The sequence below is a fragment of the Sinohyriopsis cumingii genome, chromosome 18, assembly GCF_028554795.1.
Source record: "Sinohyriopsis cumingii isolate HCF-2022 chromosome 18, ASM2855479v2, whole genome shotgun sequence".
Lineage (NCBI taxonomy): Eukaryota > Metazoa > Mollusca > Bivalvia > Unionida > Unionidae > Sinohyriopsis > Sinohyriopsis cumingii.
Window position 1 is genome coordinate 76,830,031 of NC_142978.1, and position 20,407 is coordinate 76,850,437.

Genomic DNA, 20,407 nt, shown 5'->3' on the forward strand with positions numbered 1-20,407 from the left:
GTTGTTAAAATATTGCATACCAGAGAATTATGAATGCCATTAAAATTGATGCCATACCAGTTTTAGTTAATATAAAGAAAAAGAATTTTGAAGTCGTTTAGAAAAATATTTGTGCAATACAGACTTGAAAGCTGTGTATGTAAATTCCTTTGTTTTATTTAATGTATAATATATGCATTGCAAGTGTGAGGTTGATATTCCTTTCAAGGAATAATGCTGTGATTCTGGTGGAGTATATATTAATGTGGATTTTTTTAATACAATTTTACATGGAACAGAGTTAAATTATTATTATTACCTTTTTGCTGAACATTCTTGGAGTCATTTAGGTTAAAGAAAACTTAAGAATTTTGTTAAACTGTTTCATACAAGGCAACAAAAATGAATTTACAGCATGTTCAGTTGAAGTCAAGTTCAGAATATAATTAAATTATTTCCCTACTGCTGTTTTAGAAAAGCAACTTTAGTGTGATTTATAAATGGAGAGCCCCCCTTGAATAAATAAACTGGTTTGACACTCAGGACTGGAAGGGGGAAAGTCTGTTTTGTTTTGCAAGCCTAACAAAGTTTAAGTATCACACTGATTTCTCCAGTAATTGAAACTGTGGTGCCAATAAGAAAACACATAACTGCCAATAAACTGGAGCACTCACTGACTGCCTGAGAGGTTCAATTCCCATAACTTGGCTTATTTTTTCAAGAAAATCATCTATAAAACAAAGTACTCAGCAAAGATGTGTATTTAAGCGGAGCCATTAATACAAAATCCTGCTGTGTCAATTTCCTGAGATCTACATTGGCCTGAATCGGCACCACTTAGGTCTGATCAGCAGGTTCCATTGGAAAGAATTATTAACTGAAATTCTGTTTCCATATACCAAAACACTGCTAAGCAAAATTCCAAAGTACCTAATGATTATGAGTGTTCAGGCTGCAAGTTTAAAAAAAGCTACATTAACCAAACTGTGAAACAGGCTTCATTAATCATGTTAGAGTGGAGTGCCTTTCAAATGGAATATTAGGCAGATACTCAGACATAAAGTTTTTACTACTTTTCTACCAATTTTCTGTAGAATTACCAACTCCTGGAACTAATCAGTGTGGTAGAATTGTCTCAGGATACATAAAGTATTATGTGACGAGAAATATGTTGATTCTTTGAATAGGCACTGTGGGATAATTGACTTGTAAGTGCTGATCTAGCAGCTTCAGACAGCAAAAATAATGATCTACAAAACTGATGATCAACACAAAACTCATTCCTGAATGATATGCTCAATTATCACTTTGAGCTGCTAATGTTGTTCTAGTCTAAACCATCCAAGCTTAGACTGGTTTTATGGCAGTTGCAAATGCACAGAATCTTTATAATGACAGAAAAATCAGGACACCAAAAATATTTTTCCTTGGATTAGAGATGGATGATACATAGATTGAGTTGCTGAAGTTGGTTGTGGTACCCAAGACTACAAAAAAAAAAATTGATAGCACAGTAGTAGTATTACAGAGTTTAGCAGCTCTGCTGTAATGGATTTGATGAGGTTGATAGGTACCAGTCACCTCAAAACTCTTATGTTGTTGAGAATGCCTGTATTTACTATATACCATGACCTGCATGACAGCTCACTGAAACAACATCAGTGCTCTAGGTGGACAGCCAAAATATTGGTCTGGTTTGGTTAATATCAATACAAGTTGGTTATTGAGTATGTATGTATGTATAATGTCACCTCTGCACAAAAATGGCTATATGTTTCCAAATAAAAATTAAGTTTAAAGAAGAATTTCACAAAATTTTTTAGAAGGTAAACTGTTACAAGTAAATGTAAACATGAAGTAGAGGAAGATAAAATCTAAATATTTAAGATAGTAAAACTGTGTAAAAGGTATATGAAATAAAAGATATGTAACACATGTAAAATTGCAAAATTTTAATGATCAAATTTGTTATATAAACTTCACTCCTCAAAAACCGCTCTGGTGGCTTTTACAGCAAAGATTTCATCATAGGCTCAATATGCAGGGACCGCTCTGTTGGCCTAGTGGTTAGAGTATCCGCCTCGGATGCGGGAGGTCGTAGGTTTGATCCCCGGCCTAGTCATACCAAAGGCTTACAAAAAATGGTACTAATAGCTGCCTCGCTTGGCGCTCAGCATTAAGAGGTTAGTGTTAGGACTGGTCAGCCTGGTGTCAGGATAATGTGACTGGGTGGGACATCATGCTACATGTCTGCAGCATGATGCCCCAGTGCTAGACATCACTATAAACTGCCACATTACAGACATCATAGCCATATGACTGATTTTTTTAAAAAGTTACGTTAAAAATCCAAATCACATCACATCACACATCATTCCTCAAAAAGTCCAAGAGTTTCTCGGTTGGTACATCATCATAGTTTCTTTGAGTTCACTTAAGAATACTTTCATCTCGCAGGTTGAAGTCAGTATACTTAGCAAGAATGTGTGCCACTCACAGTGGACACTGGTAGGGTAAGCATGCTGGTCTATGAGAACCCATCAGTTATGTGTCAGATACACAAGTGGCACTGAACCATCTCATCTCTCTGAATTGTTGCATACAAGAAATGCACTCTGTAGCAATGGGTTTAATAGTCTGAAGCTTGGTTTTGGATATTTCATTCCACATACTTTTGCCAAGGATGAGGCACATGCTGATCGAGTTAATATTTAGGGTCAGAATATGGAACCTTCTATTTCAAAATGGGTGACTACTGGGCAGCATTCACTGCTTTATCTGACCATTCATTACCCTTAATGCCCTTGGTACTAGGCAACCAACAATGCAGTGCCACGATAAAAAAATAGAGTTGAGTGCCATGCCCAAGGTTATGCCATGGTAGCAGCAGACCTGTGCTGATCCAGTGGTAGGATTTGAAATTGAGCCCCCATGATTCACAAGTCTGGCATGCTAACCATTGTGCCACCACAGCTCCCATCCACATTTGTTGCCTCTTATGACATTGTGCATATTCTACGTCCATAAGCCCACAGGGAATACAGTACAATACAGCTTATGACAGAAATTTAAAGTTGTATTCTCTACTTTTTGTTGTTTGATATGATGGCACTGCCAGCTCGCTCGGGTTAATGTCATCATATCTGCAGGAATTAGAAAAAAGATACATGGTAGGCTCCTTAGATTGTCATAACTTCTTGTGCACTTGACTGTGATCACAAGGACTATTCTAATATCAGACATGATTTTTCTCCGTTTTAAAGCAGATTCCGCTTTTCTCCTGACTTGAATCAGATTTTTCTTGATACACCAGTAGTCCATTTTTGATCTCATCTCCAATCTGGTTTTTAAAAAACAACAGTCTGTCTGGTCCCATTCCACAATGACCCTTGTAAAGTATTCGTTCCATATATTAGTTAACACAAGAGTCTAGTAAAGACTGTTCTGATTAGTTAAAAGTTTAAATTCATCCAATGAATCTTTGTGTAATGGAAACTGATGGCAATGGAAAGAAGAAGCATGCTTGCAAAACATGGCATCCTGAGTTGTTGAGAGAAACCATGACACAAAAAGTGACCCCCATGCCTCACTTAAACTTTTTTCAGCTTTTTTTTGTATGGAAGACCAAAACCATGTCTGTAAAGTTATGGAATTTCACAAATTTCACAAGATCAGTGCTGAAAAATCAACCACATGGTCTTTTTTCAAACCCTACTTTTATTTTGTCTTTAAATCCCTCTCATATGCCAAAAATTACCCCCATTTTTCAGTGGATGGAAATTTGCCCCCTAAATTTATCAGTTCTAGAATAGACTCAGCAAATAAATGTCCTGTCAATTTGATATTATATTATATATTATTAACTTTAATAAAGACTCTAAAAGCAACAAGGCTGACTGTGACCACAACTGTCGATATGCTTTATGCTTTTTAAAGTCTTGGCTTAGATATTCAACCAAGTACCAGATAGAAGAGATTATTCAGTATTATTCATCTGGATGCATGTGCATGCATGCATACATTTGTTATGTTACATAACTCTTTGGGACTTGAAACCTTGAAATATATTTGGCGCTCGGTCGGTAGATGTGAATATCAAGTTTGAGTTTGCAGGGTATAAAGACTGTTTCTCTGTAATTGTATATAAATTTTGTAGCAGTTTCTTTGACATGCAATTCCTCTTACACCATGCCAGACTTGAAACCTGGGTATCTGATTTTGAAGGTGGTTGTCTGAGGCACAACGGTTCTAAAATTTAGAGCCATCTTCAGAGGGTGAAGGTAGGAGGTGTGGATGTGGCTGCGAGTCATAACTTTTACTGTTGAAATTACCACACACACACAAAGCTCAACGAGATAATTTGGATGTGTGAGTAACATTGGTCTTCAAGAACATGTAGGGTGTAGAACAAAACAGGGAAGCATAGAGTTGTGTGTTTTTATAACAAAAACATAACTAATGATTTTTTTGTACAAATATAACCTCTGTTTTCTACTCAAAAGAATTGTTCCATTATAAGTGTTATTTATTGCTAAACAGAAAATAAAACATGGATGTCAGAGTACAATGACACCAAATCCTGTTTGTTAAGTAGTGTAAAATTGCCTGGATTCATTGAGGCTTCTGTGTTCATAGCAGCAAAGAAGATGCATATTCACTTACTCTATGTCCTTGGATGCTTAAGCTAGTTTTCAGTCACAGTCTGTGTTTCATGTGAATAGATCTGATATTAATTTGAACAGTTTTGGGCTTCTAGCTGCTTTCTAACTTTGTGCCTTTTGACTTTAAACTTTTATTCATTTTAAATTTTGTTTGCTGTTGGTCAGATTTGTTCTTGAAATGGACATGGGTAGCTCTACTGGTCATAAACCAAATGAGCTTATGGGACAGTCTGTTGTTTGTTGTTTGTTAGTATATTATTGTTACTCCTCCTAAACAACTTGACTCCTCCTAAACAACTTGGAGGATTGCCATGAAACTCACACACATAGACGTCACATTGTTTAGTTGGACCTAAATGGAAATTGTGCCACTTGGACATAGAATGTGGATGTCACAGTGAATATCTTGAAAATCTCATAATGGTTACTCCTCTTGAGTGGATGCACATATGAACATGGTGTCTTCACTACAAGAATACTTGTAATGTCATTTTTGTATGGTGTTGGGTTTGTCCTAAATGAGGATAGTGCTACTCAGATATCCAATATGAATACCACATTGGCCATCTAAAAAATTCACATTATTTCTACTCCGCCTGATTGGGAAGTTATATCCACATTTTGTTTTTACTAAACGACTTCTTATGAAGTCTAGTTGAACCTAAATGAAAACTGTGCTGGTCTGACATTTAATATTGTCTCAACAGCAGCCATTAAAATAAAATCTTTTTTGCTACATCTTCTGAACAAAAAAGTAGTATTGCCACAAGATTTCCACCAGAAGACTTATTATGATGTCTTTTTGTGTCCTAAACAAAAATGGTGCTGATCTGCTGTTATTGTTATTGCTACTCCTGAATGAGTGGTCTTATCAACATGGAATGTTTACTGAATTACTTTTTATGATGTCTGATTGGTTCTTTATGATTGTGGTGTACACCGACATCCAATATGGATACCACAGTGGGCATCATGAAAATGTTGTTTTCACTGCTCCTGAATGAATGGACATAAGCAGCATGTTATGTTGAAAACTTAAGGACTTTTTATGATATCTAGCTGGTTATAAATGCAGTGGTGCTGATTTCACCATGACATGATATGGCATTTTCATTTAGATGACAGGTCATGTAGATAGTTTTCTGTCACAAATAGATTTCTTATGATGTCTAGATGATGCCAAATGAAAATGGTGCCAGTCTGATATCCAATATTATGACCATGGTAGCCATCTTCAAAATTTTGTTCTTTCTCATAAAAAATAGAAAGTAATGTCAACATGGGGTTTACACCAAAAAAAACTCTCATCATGTCCTATTAGTCCTAAATGATGTATTGTTAGTCCTGAATGAAAATGGTGCAAATCTGATACCTAGTTTGTCCACCACAACAGCTAAATTGAAAATCTCATTATTGTTGAAGATGAGATATGGTTTCAGCACTTAGCAGTTAAAAGGAAGAAATAGTCTTACCTTGAATTCCTGGAAATTCTTTGTGGCCTGTGGAGTGTCAGTCCTTCAAATGATATTTGTTAAATTTCTTAGAAAAATAAATCTGGAGACAAGAAACTGCAACAAAAATTGTAGGAGTAATGAAGAAAAGGAGATTTAGGGACATGATTTTCAACACCCATACATGTTTAAAATTTCCCCAAATACTCATTTTGCATTACAGATTCCCAATTCTATGGCAGGCCGGTCTGAACTATACACAGACAGATGAACCTTTTCAAAAAGTAGGATAAGATGGGCATTTGGAATAAAGAGTGGTTAAGTTAAGCAAAAAAAAAAAAGAACTCCAACTTTTACCCTTCTGCTCATGCACGAGTGAAATAGCCAATGAAAAGTTATGTTTCTAATACAACTAGGCATTAGGTTAATGGGAAATTACTTGGAAGTTGATGTATTAGGATGTATTCAGAAATAGCCCACAAAATGTGTTTACTACTTGCATTTCATGCGCAAACGTCAAAAACCTCCAGCAGTTAATGAGTTAGACCTTCAAGATGGTTTAAGTTATTATATTTTCCTTATATTTCCTAAACCCCATGATAGATTCTAATCATTCCTGTCATGAAACTTTGTATGGCTTAGACAATTTCTGTGACATGCTTGCATGCCCCTTTGACCTTGGCATCTATATCACAATTTTGTTAAGGTATTGGTTTTTAAAAGATCATTTGTGTATGTTTCTGAATCCCTTCCTAGATTTTCTTTGTACATGGGATGAGTGTTTATGAAGCTGATGAAATTCATTCTGCAACACGCTTGGTCATCCATACCACTAGGGTCAAGGTCACAATTAAATTTTTCATTTGTTAAACCATTATATTTTCTGCAGCCAGTAATACATTTTTATTCATACTCCGGATGAATAATTATGAAGCGACATACATGCACAATCTTTTGACTTTGGGATCAAGATCACAATTTTACAGCAATGATTTCATCATAGGCTCAATATGCAGGGACCGCTCCGGTGGCCTAGTGGTTAGAGCATCTGCCTCGGATGCGGGAGGTCATGGGTTCAATCCCTGGCCTAGTCATACCAAAGACTTACAAAAATGGTACTAACAGCTGCCTTGCTTGGTGCTTAGCATTAAGAGGTTAGTGTTAGGACTGGTCAGCCTGGTGTCAGGATAATGTGACTGGGTAGGACATCATGCTACATGTCTGCAGCATGATGCCCCAGTGCTTGACATCACTATAAACTGTTACACTGCAGACATCGTAGCGATATGACTGAATTATTTTAAAAGCTTTATTAAAAATCCAAATCACATACACACTCAACATGCAGGCTGTGACCTATTCTCATTATTATATAATACAGATTTTAAGGTACAAAATATACTGCATCAGTGGTTTTATGGCTTGGCAGGTACTTTTCAAGAGTCACTTCTCTATGAGACAGGTACTTTAAAACAGAAATTGAACTGCTAAAATTGGCTTAACTTATAAAAGCAGTATAGACTAGTTTCATAACAAAATCTTAAAATATTCTACATGTCTTCAAAGAACTTTATAAATAGATGTTGATGTTTTGGCACTTTCTAAACTTATAATTGGCCAGTAAATTTGTTTAACAAACTACATTCATTTACAAGTTCTTTCATTATAATAAAGAAAATAAATTGCACGAAACATTTTGTTTTAAAATTGTTATGTTAATAGTTCTGATAAAGTGACATTTGATAAATGCATCCTTTTGGTGTAAATACTGAAGATAACCCAGATTTCTGATTTGATTCTAAACTAATTCTTTATTTATCCAGGTTTCCCTAGTTTGACCTAAAGCTTGGAATATGACTAGCTGTTCATGAGCTTAATGGCATGTACACACAATATTGGCTTCACAATGCCAATGAAGAGCAAAACAGTTCTTCGAATGCATTGTCTTTTCATGCCAGCAAGTATGTTCATGATTATAATGGGTGATCTTAGTAGTTTCCAAAGTATGACCTAGGGGTTCCAGACTTAAACATATTGATATGTGGGTCATCAATCACATGTGCCAATTCACAGACATATGTGTCATACACCTCTGGAGTTAACTAAAAATGAGGTAAAATCATCCCTACACTCTCCCTCACTCCAAGGAGTATGGTGAAAGTGGCAAAAGTGTTTGTTACAATCAAGACTCTATCATAGACTCAAATTTCATGCCTAGCTTTAATGGGGTGGGAGAAATCCAAGCACATGTATGATTATATATTCAGATGGATGGACTATATCATAATACTCTAGCACTTTGAAAGCATTGAGATAATAACCATACATGTATTTGGTTTAATGGCACATCAGCACAATCCTGGCTATAGTGCAATTTTAAAATGTTAAAATCTTTAGAACAGTTAACCCTTTTTAAAATAAAAGTACTTACACCCTTTTCAAAATAAAAGTACTCATACAGGATCAAAAATGAAAGGTAACAATGTTAACAATTAAGGTATATATAATGAAATGTCAAAGTAAACATGAAAGTTAAAACCCTTCAAAAATAGGATCAGATGTTTTCTGTACATTACATTATTTTAGGAAGTCGAACAATTTTTCTGGTAGTGAATCATGAGAAAGCTTCGTTATTTTTTGTGTGTGCCTCATACAGCTGAAATTGATACAATCAACAGTCTATATTTGTTAACATTGGCCATTAACATGGACAGTTGTTTCACTGTAGATAAACATAAGAACTCATTTAGAATGCTTTTTATTCTAGTATTCCAAAGCATCCTAATAATTGCATGTAGATATGTACTGTTCCACAAAATCACTCAAGATCATACATTCTGGCAGTAGAGGTTGGTTTTTTGACTAAATTAATATAGATGGGAATCTGTCAACGGATCCAAAGAAATAGATCAAACTCATCTGTTGATTGGCACCATTCAGCATTCCTGCCAGATGAGAAACATTCCTAGCTGTCCTGAAAATAACCAGCTTCCTAATCATTGTCAGTGTCATTCTTGGCTGATGTCAGGAAAGTAAAGGGGCTAGGAAACTCTGTGTACCATTTTGCCACAACAGGTCAGTTGGATTGAAGTGGTCACTCAATATAAAAAGAGGATGTAATGCATGGTAAAAATTTTTATAATGTAAGATAAGTAACAGTGGATTACTGTATACAAATTATACAAAAAGGACAGGGCTTAGTTTTTTTTTTAAAAATCTCTGTCTAGTTGTACATGATAAATATACAATTTTGAAATGTACCATTAAAAAGCCCATCAGAAACTTTCTTTTTTCCATTGCAAATAGAATATGTGCCTGATTGAAACTTGGTTTTAAAAATGTTGCTGTGAAGTTCTTAACATCGGTTGCCGAGTGGTTAGAGCGTCCACCTTGAATGCAGGAGGTCGTGGGTTTGATCCCTGGTCGAGTCATACCAAAGACTTAAAAAAATGGTACTGACAGCTGCCTTGCTTGGCGCTCAGCATTAAGAGGTTAGTATTAGGACTGGTTGGCCTGGTGTCAGGATAATGTGACTGGGTGGGACATCGTACTACATGTCTGCAGCATGATACCTCAGTGCTAGACATCACTATGAACTGTCACACTGCAGACATCATAGCGATATGACTGAAAAATTGTTAAAGCTATGTTAAAAATCCAAATCCCACACACACATACTCTTCAAGATTTAAAATTTTTATAACACTGGAAAATCTGTAGTACTTTATATGGCCATTGTACTAGAAAAATACAGCTGTGCAAAAAAGGACAATATGGCAATACTTACACCTGAACAGTATTATGGCTGAAAAAGCTTGGGAGGTCATGGGTCTACCTTGATACATGTGTATACCCATTTTAATGTAAAGGGGGTACACGTATTTAAAATCTGTTGATACTGTTTTCAACAATTTCACCACAGTACTCTTTACCTTCCATATGAGTTGTTACATTTTATTTACTCTGTACTAATTTGGTCCCAAAATAGTCCCTAGTATTAGGTATGTCTTGGACCCTTTTTACTGCAGTGTTTGGAACACTGGGCAATCAGAGGCAATGCCCTTGCTGAAGATTCCATCAGGTCAGAGATCTTTGGCTTTATACTTGGATTGTCTGTACTGTTTATTGTTTTCACTATCTCTTGGTAATTTTGTTCCTGATAAAACTTATAGAACATTGCTTTGTCACACAGAAGGAATCCAAAATTCTATTCAGAGCTTATGTCAAGATTTATATCAAGGAATTAAGTCTGTTAACAAATACTAGGTAGCCCATTTATACCAATGTGAACTTATGCATTTTGACACAAGAAGATTGTTTAGGAATCCCAGCATCTTGGTTGTTATTTTTTGCCTTGTTTCCTGTAATCATCCAACAGCTATTGGCAGTTACACCTCTATAGATCAGAAACTCTTGGCAATTAGGTGAACATGCACGATTTTACAGCATTTCTTATCGGTGATAATTTGTATTATATATGACAGATTTCTCAAATTTGGCGTACAGTCCTGTAAATGAACGATGCCTTCCTGCCTTTATTATGAAGAATATATGATTCACATCAGAACTATCGCCTTCCATCTCCCTGGAGATAACCTTGATTGAGACACTAATAGTGGTGACTACTTCCTGGTACTTTCCCTCATTATCATCAACTACTTAATAATGCACTTAGTCTTTAAGTGAAATTTTTCTAGGAATACTTAACATGTTTCATTAAAAGTTAATTGATATATCCTCATGTGACCTTTGATCTGTACAGTATCATCAACGAAAATTGATATACATTTCCTTGGAACTATCAAGCACACAACCTAGAAAGAATTTGTATTTGACCTGATGAAGTACTTGATGTCATTGTGCACCATAACTGATTCATTATGGATCACTATACTAATTAAGTTCTTTATATACTTCCTTCATTTGTCTATATTTTGAAGAAATCAAGTGCATGATTTATAAGTTCACATGCACCAAAATATATTTATGTTTGGCCCAAAATTAGAACAGCATAAAAAATCAATATAGGTTATGTTGCATTTAAAAGAAATTGTGTGTCTGAATAAGATGACTGAAATTTTGTGGATTATGTAACCTTTTACAGAACCAGCCAAATCACACCTGTTTGCTTTTTCATTCTATGCATGAGCCAAGAGACTAAACTCAATAAACATTTTATTTTTTGTTTAGGCCTTAATGCTGCTTTATGTTGACAGTAATAACATTCTTCAGTTCATCACTGGTTATCAAATCTGCAGGAAAAATGAGAGAAAAAAATATATTATGATAGAATGCAATAAAAGCTCCGTATTGGCTCCATTAGTGTGGTGATACTTTATGTGCATTACTAAGAAATAAACTAGGATAAAGAAAACCTGACTCCAAAGCTGAAATACATGTAAATACCATCCTGGTAAATTACCTCTAAACAGGGTCAATTCTTAAACTCAAAATGTTGTAGGAAATACCTCACTCAATTTGAAAATGGGAATTTTGTAAATAAAGGTGAAATTTGACAGTTGAATTTGAAAAATTATTAAATATTCTTGCACCATCAGTTGATTTTTCAGTGCATTTATTTAGAAATTAGCAGGAATCCTGCATCCTAGGATCGACCTTGCTTTACAAAACACAATGACAAAAAGGACTAAATTGCATTACAATAAAAAATATTCCTTAAATCAACATTTAACTGTACATTTCTTTCAGGACTTGAGGAAAGTTGCTGCACCCTTATTGAAAAGTTTTCAGGCAGAGGTAGATGCCCTGTCCAAACGAAGCAAAGCAGCTGAGGCAGCCTTCTTGTCCGTCTACAAAAAACTTATTGATCTCCCAGGTAAAACTTTACATATTTCTCCAATAATAAGCTCATGTTGGATGTAAAGCCTGTCACCTTTTTAAAAAATGTAGAGAAATAACAATGTTAGAAAATTTTAAAAGAGATGTTATATAAGATATAGTGTAAGAGAATATGTTTACCCTTTTTTAATCAGATTGTTAGTTTCAAAGTGCAACAGAACTCATGATATACCTTTATAGACTGCTTCTGTCCTTTGACTAGCCATAAAATAACATTTTCTCCAAATTTTGAATATCAAGATGGTTGGTAAGTTACATGGTGAAAAGTAGCAGTGCATGCATCAGAAGCCATAGCAACTGTTACTGTGCCATAGATGCTTACTCACTCCACAATTGGGTACACATGCCTTATGATAAATGATTTTCCCTCTGATTTATTAGAAAATCCCATGAAGGGTATCAAAATAATGCCTAAATCCAGACAACAAAGGTACAAATATTTTAGATAAAGCTATTTTTAAAATATGAAACTAAATGAAACCCACTGTACCAGCACAGTTGGAAATGTATTTGAAAAACAATGAAACAGATACAAGAATCAAAAGGATAAACAAAGAACAAAATTTCAGAGTACCACTGTACAGTTGAAAATGTATTTGAAATGCAATGAAACGGATACAAGAAACTGAAATGATAAACAAAGGAATAAACTTGAGAGTATAGATTACTCGTATACCAATGGACAAAGTTGGTGCAGCATTTCATCAATGAGCATCCACTTTCTCACTATCCCTTTTATATTTATTTTCAGCTTAGATATAGAGGGGTCGGTTTTTGGAAGAAGAAATATAACAGTATGACATGATGTCCTAACCATGTGGACTTGCAGACACACATCAAAATTGGGGATATTTATTGCCAGAAAATAAAATTTATTTTTAAAAAATGCTTAAACTTTTAATTGAATTTATCGGACTTGGACTGTATTTAAAGAGAATATTGAGTGTTATCTTTTTATTTTTTATCAAAATTCAATTTTCTTACATTATTTAAAAATTTATTTTAAATATATGAATAACAACATTTAATATCGAGATCATGTTGTTCCTGTAACATAATACATAATTGATTTATTTTTCTCTAAAATTTATGATAAACCTGCCTATTAATATTACCTGACTGTTCATTGCTATATCCCGACCATCTTTTCAGACTTCACTATGGATATTTGCTTTTCTTTTTTTTTGCTGTTGTTGTGGCAGGTGATTTTGTTTTATAAAGTTTTCTCATACATTAAAATTAATTATACAACTCTTTGAAATTTTTATATCGTAGTCCTCAGTGAAATTTCTGCTAAGACGAAGGCCCACTGCAACTGGCTTTTAAAATCACATTACCTGACTCCTCATTTACTTTAAATTAAAAAAGCAGTATAAATCTGACATCCAATATGGCCACAACAGCCATCTTGAAAATCTTGTTACTGCTACTCCTCCTGAATTACTCTCCCCGAATGGACAAAATTCATGGGTTTTTACAAAATTTTACACAAAGTCCTAAATGAAAATGGTGCCAGTCATACATCCAATATGGCTATCTTAAAAATTCTTTTGCCACTATCCCTGACCCCCCACCCACATGGGCAGATTCATATTATGAACTTCTGAGAAAGTGGTGGGTGTAATGTGAAGTTGTTTACATTTGCAACATGCACAATGGAGAGAATGTTGATATACCTCTTACTTTCATGTACTGTGGCTGAAATTTCATTGAATATTGTACATGTGGAAATTGTAAATGATCTAAGCACACAGTTAACTGAAATGACTGCTCCCTTGTGCTAAAAAAAAATCAGCCTGAATTAGTCAAAAGTACACTATCTTTATTAAAATAGGGAAAATGAATTTTGCATGACAAGACAATAACAGCTTGTGATAGTGCAATGAATGAATTACCAAATATATAAAATGTAAAAAAAGTTACTGGCTCTTTTGTTTACAATTTACCTCTGAAGTCCAGGAAGTGAAAATGACCAAGCGAAGCTTGCAGTTTTTTGAGAGATGCACATTTGAAGTACGGTCAAGCTGTATACTCTATAACCCATATTACACCCATCAATCATATACCAAAATAAAGAGAATTAAAGGTTCTTTGAGTTATACCTAAGATATACAAGGTCCTTTTTAAATAGCCAGTATAGCCAGTGAGGACACCCAGGGAAATTCTTTTTCTTAATAATTCTAACCCTATGCAAAAAATCATTACCACATGTGATAATAATATTAAGACTTGAGATACATGTCTCTCACTTTCTAATATGCCTGCCATAAGGTTGAGTGTATTGTGTATGTCCATCCTTCTGTCTGTTACCAATTTGAATAACTCAAGTTTTCCTTGCTGTAACCTTGAGGCTGGTGTGCACCTGGGAAAGTAGAACCCTAGTGATTTGGGGCTCTAAAGCTCAAAGGTCAAGAACAGTCAGATTAAAAGAATGAAAATGGTTTCTGCATAATGGCTAGAGTTGTCCTCCATCTATAGTTACTAAACTTTGAGGAAGTCTTGCACATGAAGTTAATGAAAAGCCTTATTGATTTCAAGGTCCAGAAGTGAAGGTCACTGTGTTTAAAAAAAAAATCTCCTCAACACAATTATTAGTTCTCAATCATTTATGGTTACCAGACCTGGTGAACTTTTAAGAAAGAACCCTGTGCGTCTGGGGATCAAAGTGAAAACAGAAAAAACTTGGTTTTATGCACAAAAACAATAGATCAGCATCACATACCTGGTCTAATCTGAGTGGATGCTTGTACATGGGGTAAGGAAGAAGCCTATCCATTTTAGGATCAAAAGGTAAGAAGTCAAGGCTACCATGACTACATAAGATAACTAAACCAAACTTTAGGGATCCTTTGGGGTCCTGAAGAAGCCCATCTGTTTGGAGTAAACTGGACAAAGGTCCAAAGTTATGAAAGAAAAAATGTTTTTTGCAAGCGATACAGTGGTTGGAGTTTGTTAAAGGTTTACACTTTAGGCATGGGAAAGGTCTGTTGGAGATCAGAGGTCAAGGTCATTGTGGCCAAAATGGATTTCCAATGTCTTTTGTATCTGAGAAAGTTCCTTGTTCAAACTTTGGATAGCTTGCATATATAGCAGGGTTAGAAGCAGACCTCAGAAACCTTAAAAAACCTAAAAATTTAAGTTTGACCTTTGAAACCTAAAAAAGCCTTTAAAAAAACTTAGGGTAACATAAATGTAAAATAGAACACTCAAAATTTTAAAAATGATGAACAGCTCTACCTCATCCCCACAAGAATGCTTTTGTGCACACGGTTTTTCATTAAGGCTGGTCTAGCAGTTGCAAAAGCATGTGAATTATGCAAATTAAAGATATATGGTCATTTTGTTTGGGTTTTTTATTTATTTAATAACTTTTCACTTTATTTTATTTTGATTTTATTTAGAAATAAACTCAAAGCATACTTAATAAAAAATTTTTAGTAACTATTATGCTCACCTTGGAGAGAATCTTGTAACTGCTTTGTGACTTGAACACCCCCCCCCAAAAATTAAATCTTTGAACCCCCCCCAAAAAAAAAACCCCTCAGATTTTAATTTTTTTTTAATTTCCCTTCTAACCCTATATAGGGTAATAAAGAGACTTACAGATGCAGGAGCTGAAAATGTCACGGGTTATGGTCATGTTACATCTAACTAGACACCAATGATTTCTGTACATCAAATTTAGTGTGTCAAGCTCCTACTTAGGGACCGTTAAGCACGGCAGGCATATAATGTTCTGATTATGTTACTCATGTTAACAAAATCTATGTAAATATTGATTCAGAAGACCTAAGGTCAAAGTCAGAAATATTTTATTTTTATGCCATGGAAGACTTGATAACATTTTATGATAATAAATATATATAAATTTATTGTAATTAGCAGATATATTTTCATTTTTGGGGGTTTGCCATTTTTTTTCCAGATCCTGTACCAGTATTAGAATATGCCCTACAAATCCAAAAGAAAGCCCAGCGAGTCCAAGACCTCGAGATTGAAAACAAGCAGCTGCGTGAAACGCTTGATGAGTACAATCATGAGTTTGCAGAAGTGAAAAATCAAGGTAAGAAATTAGTTTTTTTCAAGTTGTTTATTGGTATGAACACTTATTATTATGGCTAAAGTGAACCATTTCTGGACCTTGTTATAAACTGTAAATAATAGTCGTAGAATAATCAATTATTTTCAAATGTCATGAACAACAAATTGCCATTATTGCACATATTTTCTGCACAATATAGGATAATTTACAGTTTTAAACATTAGATCTTTAAGCAAATGAAACCATTTAGTATACTCTTTTTGCATTTCACAGCTTGTAATCTTTTTAAGATTTGATTTTGCTTAACCCTTTTTCAGTTCATTTCTTTTAAAATCTTCATTTCAATAGTTTTTAATAAATAAAATTGCAAATACAAATGAGTTATTTTGTACCCTCAGTAATTGATAGAATAAGGGTATCTTGAATTTTTTTCTAAATCATGGAACATGAGTGTATTTTACTGTTATCAAGGTATCTTCCTTTACATTTGTGTCTGTGTGAGAGAGTGAAGGAGAGGGAGAGAGAAGAATTATGTTAACGGTGCCATAGCTATATTCTTCCAGTGGTCAAAAGTTTTCCAATTTAATCTGGTATTTTCAAGTCAATAAGAGAATGCTTAATTTTGACAATAGATATAATCTATTCTAAAACATGTCATTTCATTAATACATTTCCTGTAATTTACTTGTGGATGGTATTTGATGAAGCTAGTCATAGCAGCCGATATTCACAAAAATCAATGGAAATTGTTCCCTTGGAAATGTCATGCCAATTTTAAAGGCTGTTTGAGAAGAAGTGTGGACATAAACCAACATCATAACAAAGTGATAGTCTATGACCTATGGTTTTTCAGCGGCCCTGGTAAATTGTCTGAATAAAAGGTAATCAATTTCACATCAATTTCTGGCTCATGCTTGTCACACATCCACTCTGAAAGTGACCACTTTTTCCATACCCATATCTTTATATCAACCTTTCAGCATCACCAAAAAATGTGCATTTTTTTCTTATCAATATCAGCTGTAATATATGGTAGGAAACCAATATTTTGTATTGAAAATGATTATACTTAGAAAAGATCAGATGACAAAAATATTACTTGATTTTCTGGTCAGTAGCTGTATTGGTTATAGACAATATGAGCTTATGGGATGGTCTGTTGTCCATCGGTTACCACAACTTTGTTACCTCTTCTCCTAAACTACATAAAGGATTGCTTGTAAACTTCGCATACACATTCATCTCTTGGTGTAATTGATCCTAGATGAAAATGGTGCTGCTTGCAATCCAATATGGCTGCCACAACAGCAATTTCGAAAATCTTGTTATGGCTACTCCTTCTGAATGAATGGTCATAGCAACATGGGGTTTTCACTTCTTATGATGTCTAGCTTGTCCTTAATAAACTGGTGCCAATCTGAGATTCAATTTGTCTGCAGTGGCAGCAATCTTGAAAATCAAGTAATCACAATGCATAAAAGTGGATGGTCATGTCAACATGGGGTTTTCACTAAAAGACGTCTTGGTTGGACATAAATAAAAATGGTGCCAATCTGATGGCCACCACTGCTGCCATTTTGAAATCACTACTGCAGCTGAATGGATGGTTATATCAGCATGGAGTTTTCACTAAAAGACTTCATATGATGAATAGTTAGACCTAAATGTTAAAGGCACCGATATTTTACCCGGTATAGCCACCACAGTGTCCCTCTTGGAAATCTTATCGCAACGCCTATGTATATGTACATAAAAACATGGGATTTTCACTAAAAGAATTCGTGTGATGCTTAGTTGGTCTAAATAAAAACTCGTGCTGATCTGAAGTCCAATGTGGCCCATATTGCAGCCATCATGCAAATCTTGTCACAAATCCTCCTGGACATAGTTATATTGACTTTGGGTTTTCACAGTAAGACTTCAGCTGGTCTTAAATGAATATGGTGCCAATGTGACATACGGCCACTACAGAGTGGACATCTGGTTAATGAAGATTTTCCTGAATGGATGGTTGTTGTTGTTGTTCTAGGGTTTAACGCGATTTTTCAGCCCAAGATAGGCTATACATGGCGGCCAGTATAACTGGTGGAGGAAGAACCCTGGAAAACCCAGGGAAACACCACTGATCCATGAGAAGCTACTGGCAGGCTTTCCCACCCTGAATGGATGGTCATATTAGCATGAGGTTTTCACTGTATGACTTCTTATGATGTCTAATTTCTCGATTGAACATGTTTTCACTATATGACTTTTTATGATATCTAGTTGGTCTTGAATGAAAATGGTGCTGAACTGATGACCATGATGGCCTCCATAGCAGCCATCTTGTAAATCAAGTTATTGCTGCACCTCCTGAATGGAAAGTCATATCTTGAAAATATTTTTATCTCTACTCCAAATGTATGACTATCTCAACATGGGGTTTTCGCCAGTATGCTACTTTTGATGCCCAGTTAGTCCTAAATGAAATTGTTGCCAGTCATACATCCAATAAGGCTGCCATGATGATAGTCTTGCAGATTTTGTTGTCACTATTCCCCACCCCCAATGATTGATCATTGTGTTGTGGGGTTTTCACAAAGGACTTTTAATGATGTCTATTTTGTCTCAAATTAAAATTATGCCAAGCTGACATCCATTACATGTACCACAGCAGCTAATTTGAAAATTGTTATCACTGAAGAATACATGTACCAGGGATGATTTGAACACTCGACAATCAAAAACAATCTTTGTACATGTATCTTGAATTCTTGTAAATTCTTTTCACCCTGTTGCACATCAGTCCCATCAGTGGGCTCCTTTTTATTTTTAGCTCTACTGGTTATACCCCAGAAGAAGTTATGGGATGGCTGTTTGTCCTTTGTCCATTAGCACACATTATCACTGCTCCTGTTAAATTACTTGAAGGATTGCCATTAAACATTTACACACACATTCGTCCCAAAGGCTATTTGGCCCTATTTGAAAATGGTATAAACTGACATCTAGTTTGGCAGCCATGTCAGCAATCATGAAGTCCTTGTTACTACTTTCCTTAAATGAAAGTCTTGTGAACATAAGGTTTTCACTACAGGACTTCTTGTCATGTTTTGTTGGTCTGAAATGAAAATAGTGCTGATCCGACATCCAGTGTGGCCTAAATGGGAACCATATTATAAATCTTGTTTTTGCTGCTTCTTAGAAAAAGAAAGTCATAGGCATGGGTTTTTCATGAGAAGACTAATGAAATTGGTGCCTAATTTACATCCAGTATGGTCACCGCAATCAATGTCTTGAAATTTTGTTATTGCTACATCTTCTGAATGGATAGTCATATCAACATGGGGGTTCACCAGATGACTTCTAAAGATTTTGTTGGTCATAAATAAAAATGTTGACAAGCTTTGCATCCAATATGGCTGCCATCTTTAAAATCTTGTTATTTCATAGGAATGTCAGAGATGGTTTCAAGATTTGGCGGTTAGAAAAGAAAGTCATTTTTGGATTCCTTGAAATTCATTTGGCCAATAGAATGTTAGTACCTTCAGATGACTTCTCTCCATTTATGTGATTATTTTTTCTATTAAACAAGTTCAGGATCAGATTATGAAGTTCAAAGGTGGACTTGTCCCTATTTAGCATTTTTCCCAGCAAGCAGATCTGCTGGTGCATTATGCAATGGCAGATCTAAGTCTGTGCAGTTTGCAGTTGGACTCTTCTTATAAGCGAGTATGTACAGTATATGACACCTTAAAGTAGTACTTTAATTATTTAACATTAGTGCCTAGTGGTTAGAGCGACCGCCTCGGATGTCGGAGGTGGTGGGTTCGATCCCCGGCCGAGTCATACCAAAGACTTACAAAAATGGTACTAACAGCTGCCTCGCTTGGCACTCAGCTTTAAAAGATTAGTGTTAGGACTGGTCGGCGGTCTGGTGTCAGGATAAAATGGCTGGGTGGGACATCATGCTACATGTCTGCAGCATGATGCCTAAGTGCTAGACATCACTATAAACTGCCACACTGTAGAAATTGTAGCAATATGACTGAAACATTGTTAAAGCTACGTTAAAAATCCAAATCACACACACGCATTAAGCTGTAATGAAATGGTGGAAGTTACTTGATATCTAATTTTCTTTGGAAGTCGTTCATTGAACCATATCCTCAAAGTCTTGTGTGCATTTCCTGTTCAGTTCTATATGGAAGTGGAGGGAGCCATGGTAGCTCAGTTTGCTGAGCAACTAACTCATAATGCGAGGGTTATGGGTTTGATACCAGACCAGGCCAGCCTGGGATGGCTGCTTCATTGTGTCCTTGAGAAAGACATTTAGCCCCCATTTCCACAGCATGATATTGCTAATAATAATGCTATAAGACCAAATAAGAATAAGAAACATATGCAAGTGGTGTACATCTGTATTCTTTATTGGT

The 20,407-nt window shown here is 35.2% G+C and overlaps 1 protein-coding gene across 1 annotated transcript in view; it reads left to right on the forward strand.

The window, feature by feature from the left end:
* Nucleotides 1-20,407, forward strand: part of LOC149777021 (homeobox protein cut-like 1) — a 195,892-nt gene that overhangs the window by 76,506 nt on the left and 98,979 nt on the right. The window contains exons 3-4 of the mRNA XM_089941788.1: nt 11,801-11,927; nt 15,876-16,013. Coding sequence (XP_089797914.1) covers nt 11,801-11,927; nt 15,876-16,013 — 265 coding nt within the window. The remainder of the gene's footprint in view (nt 1-11,800; nt 11,928-15,875; nt 16,014-20,407) is intronic.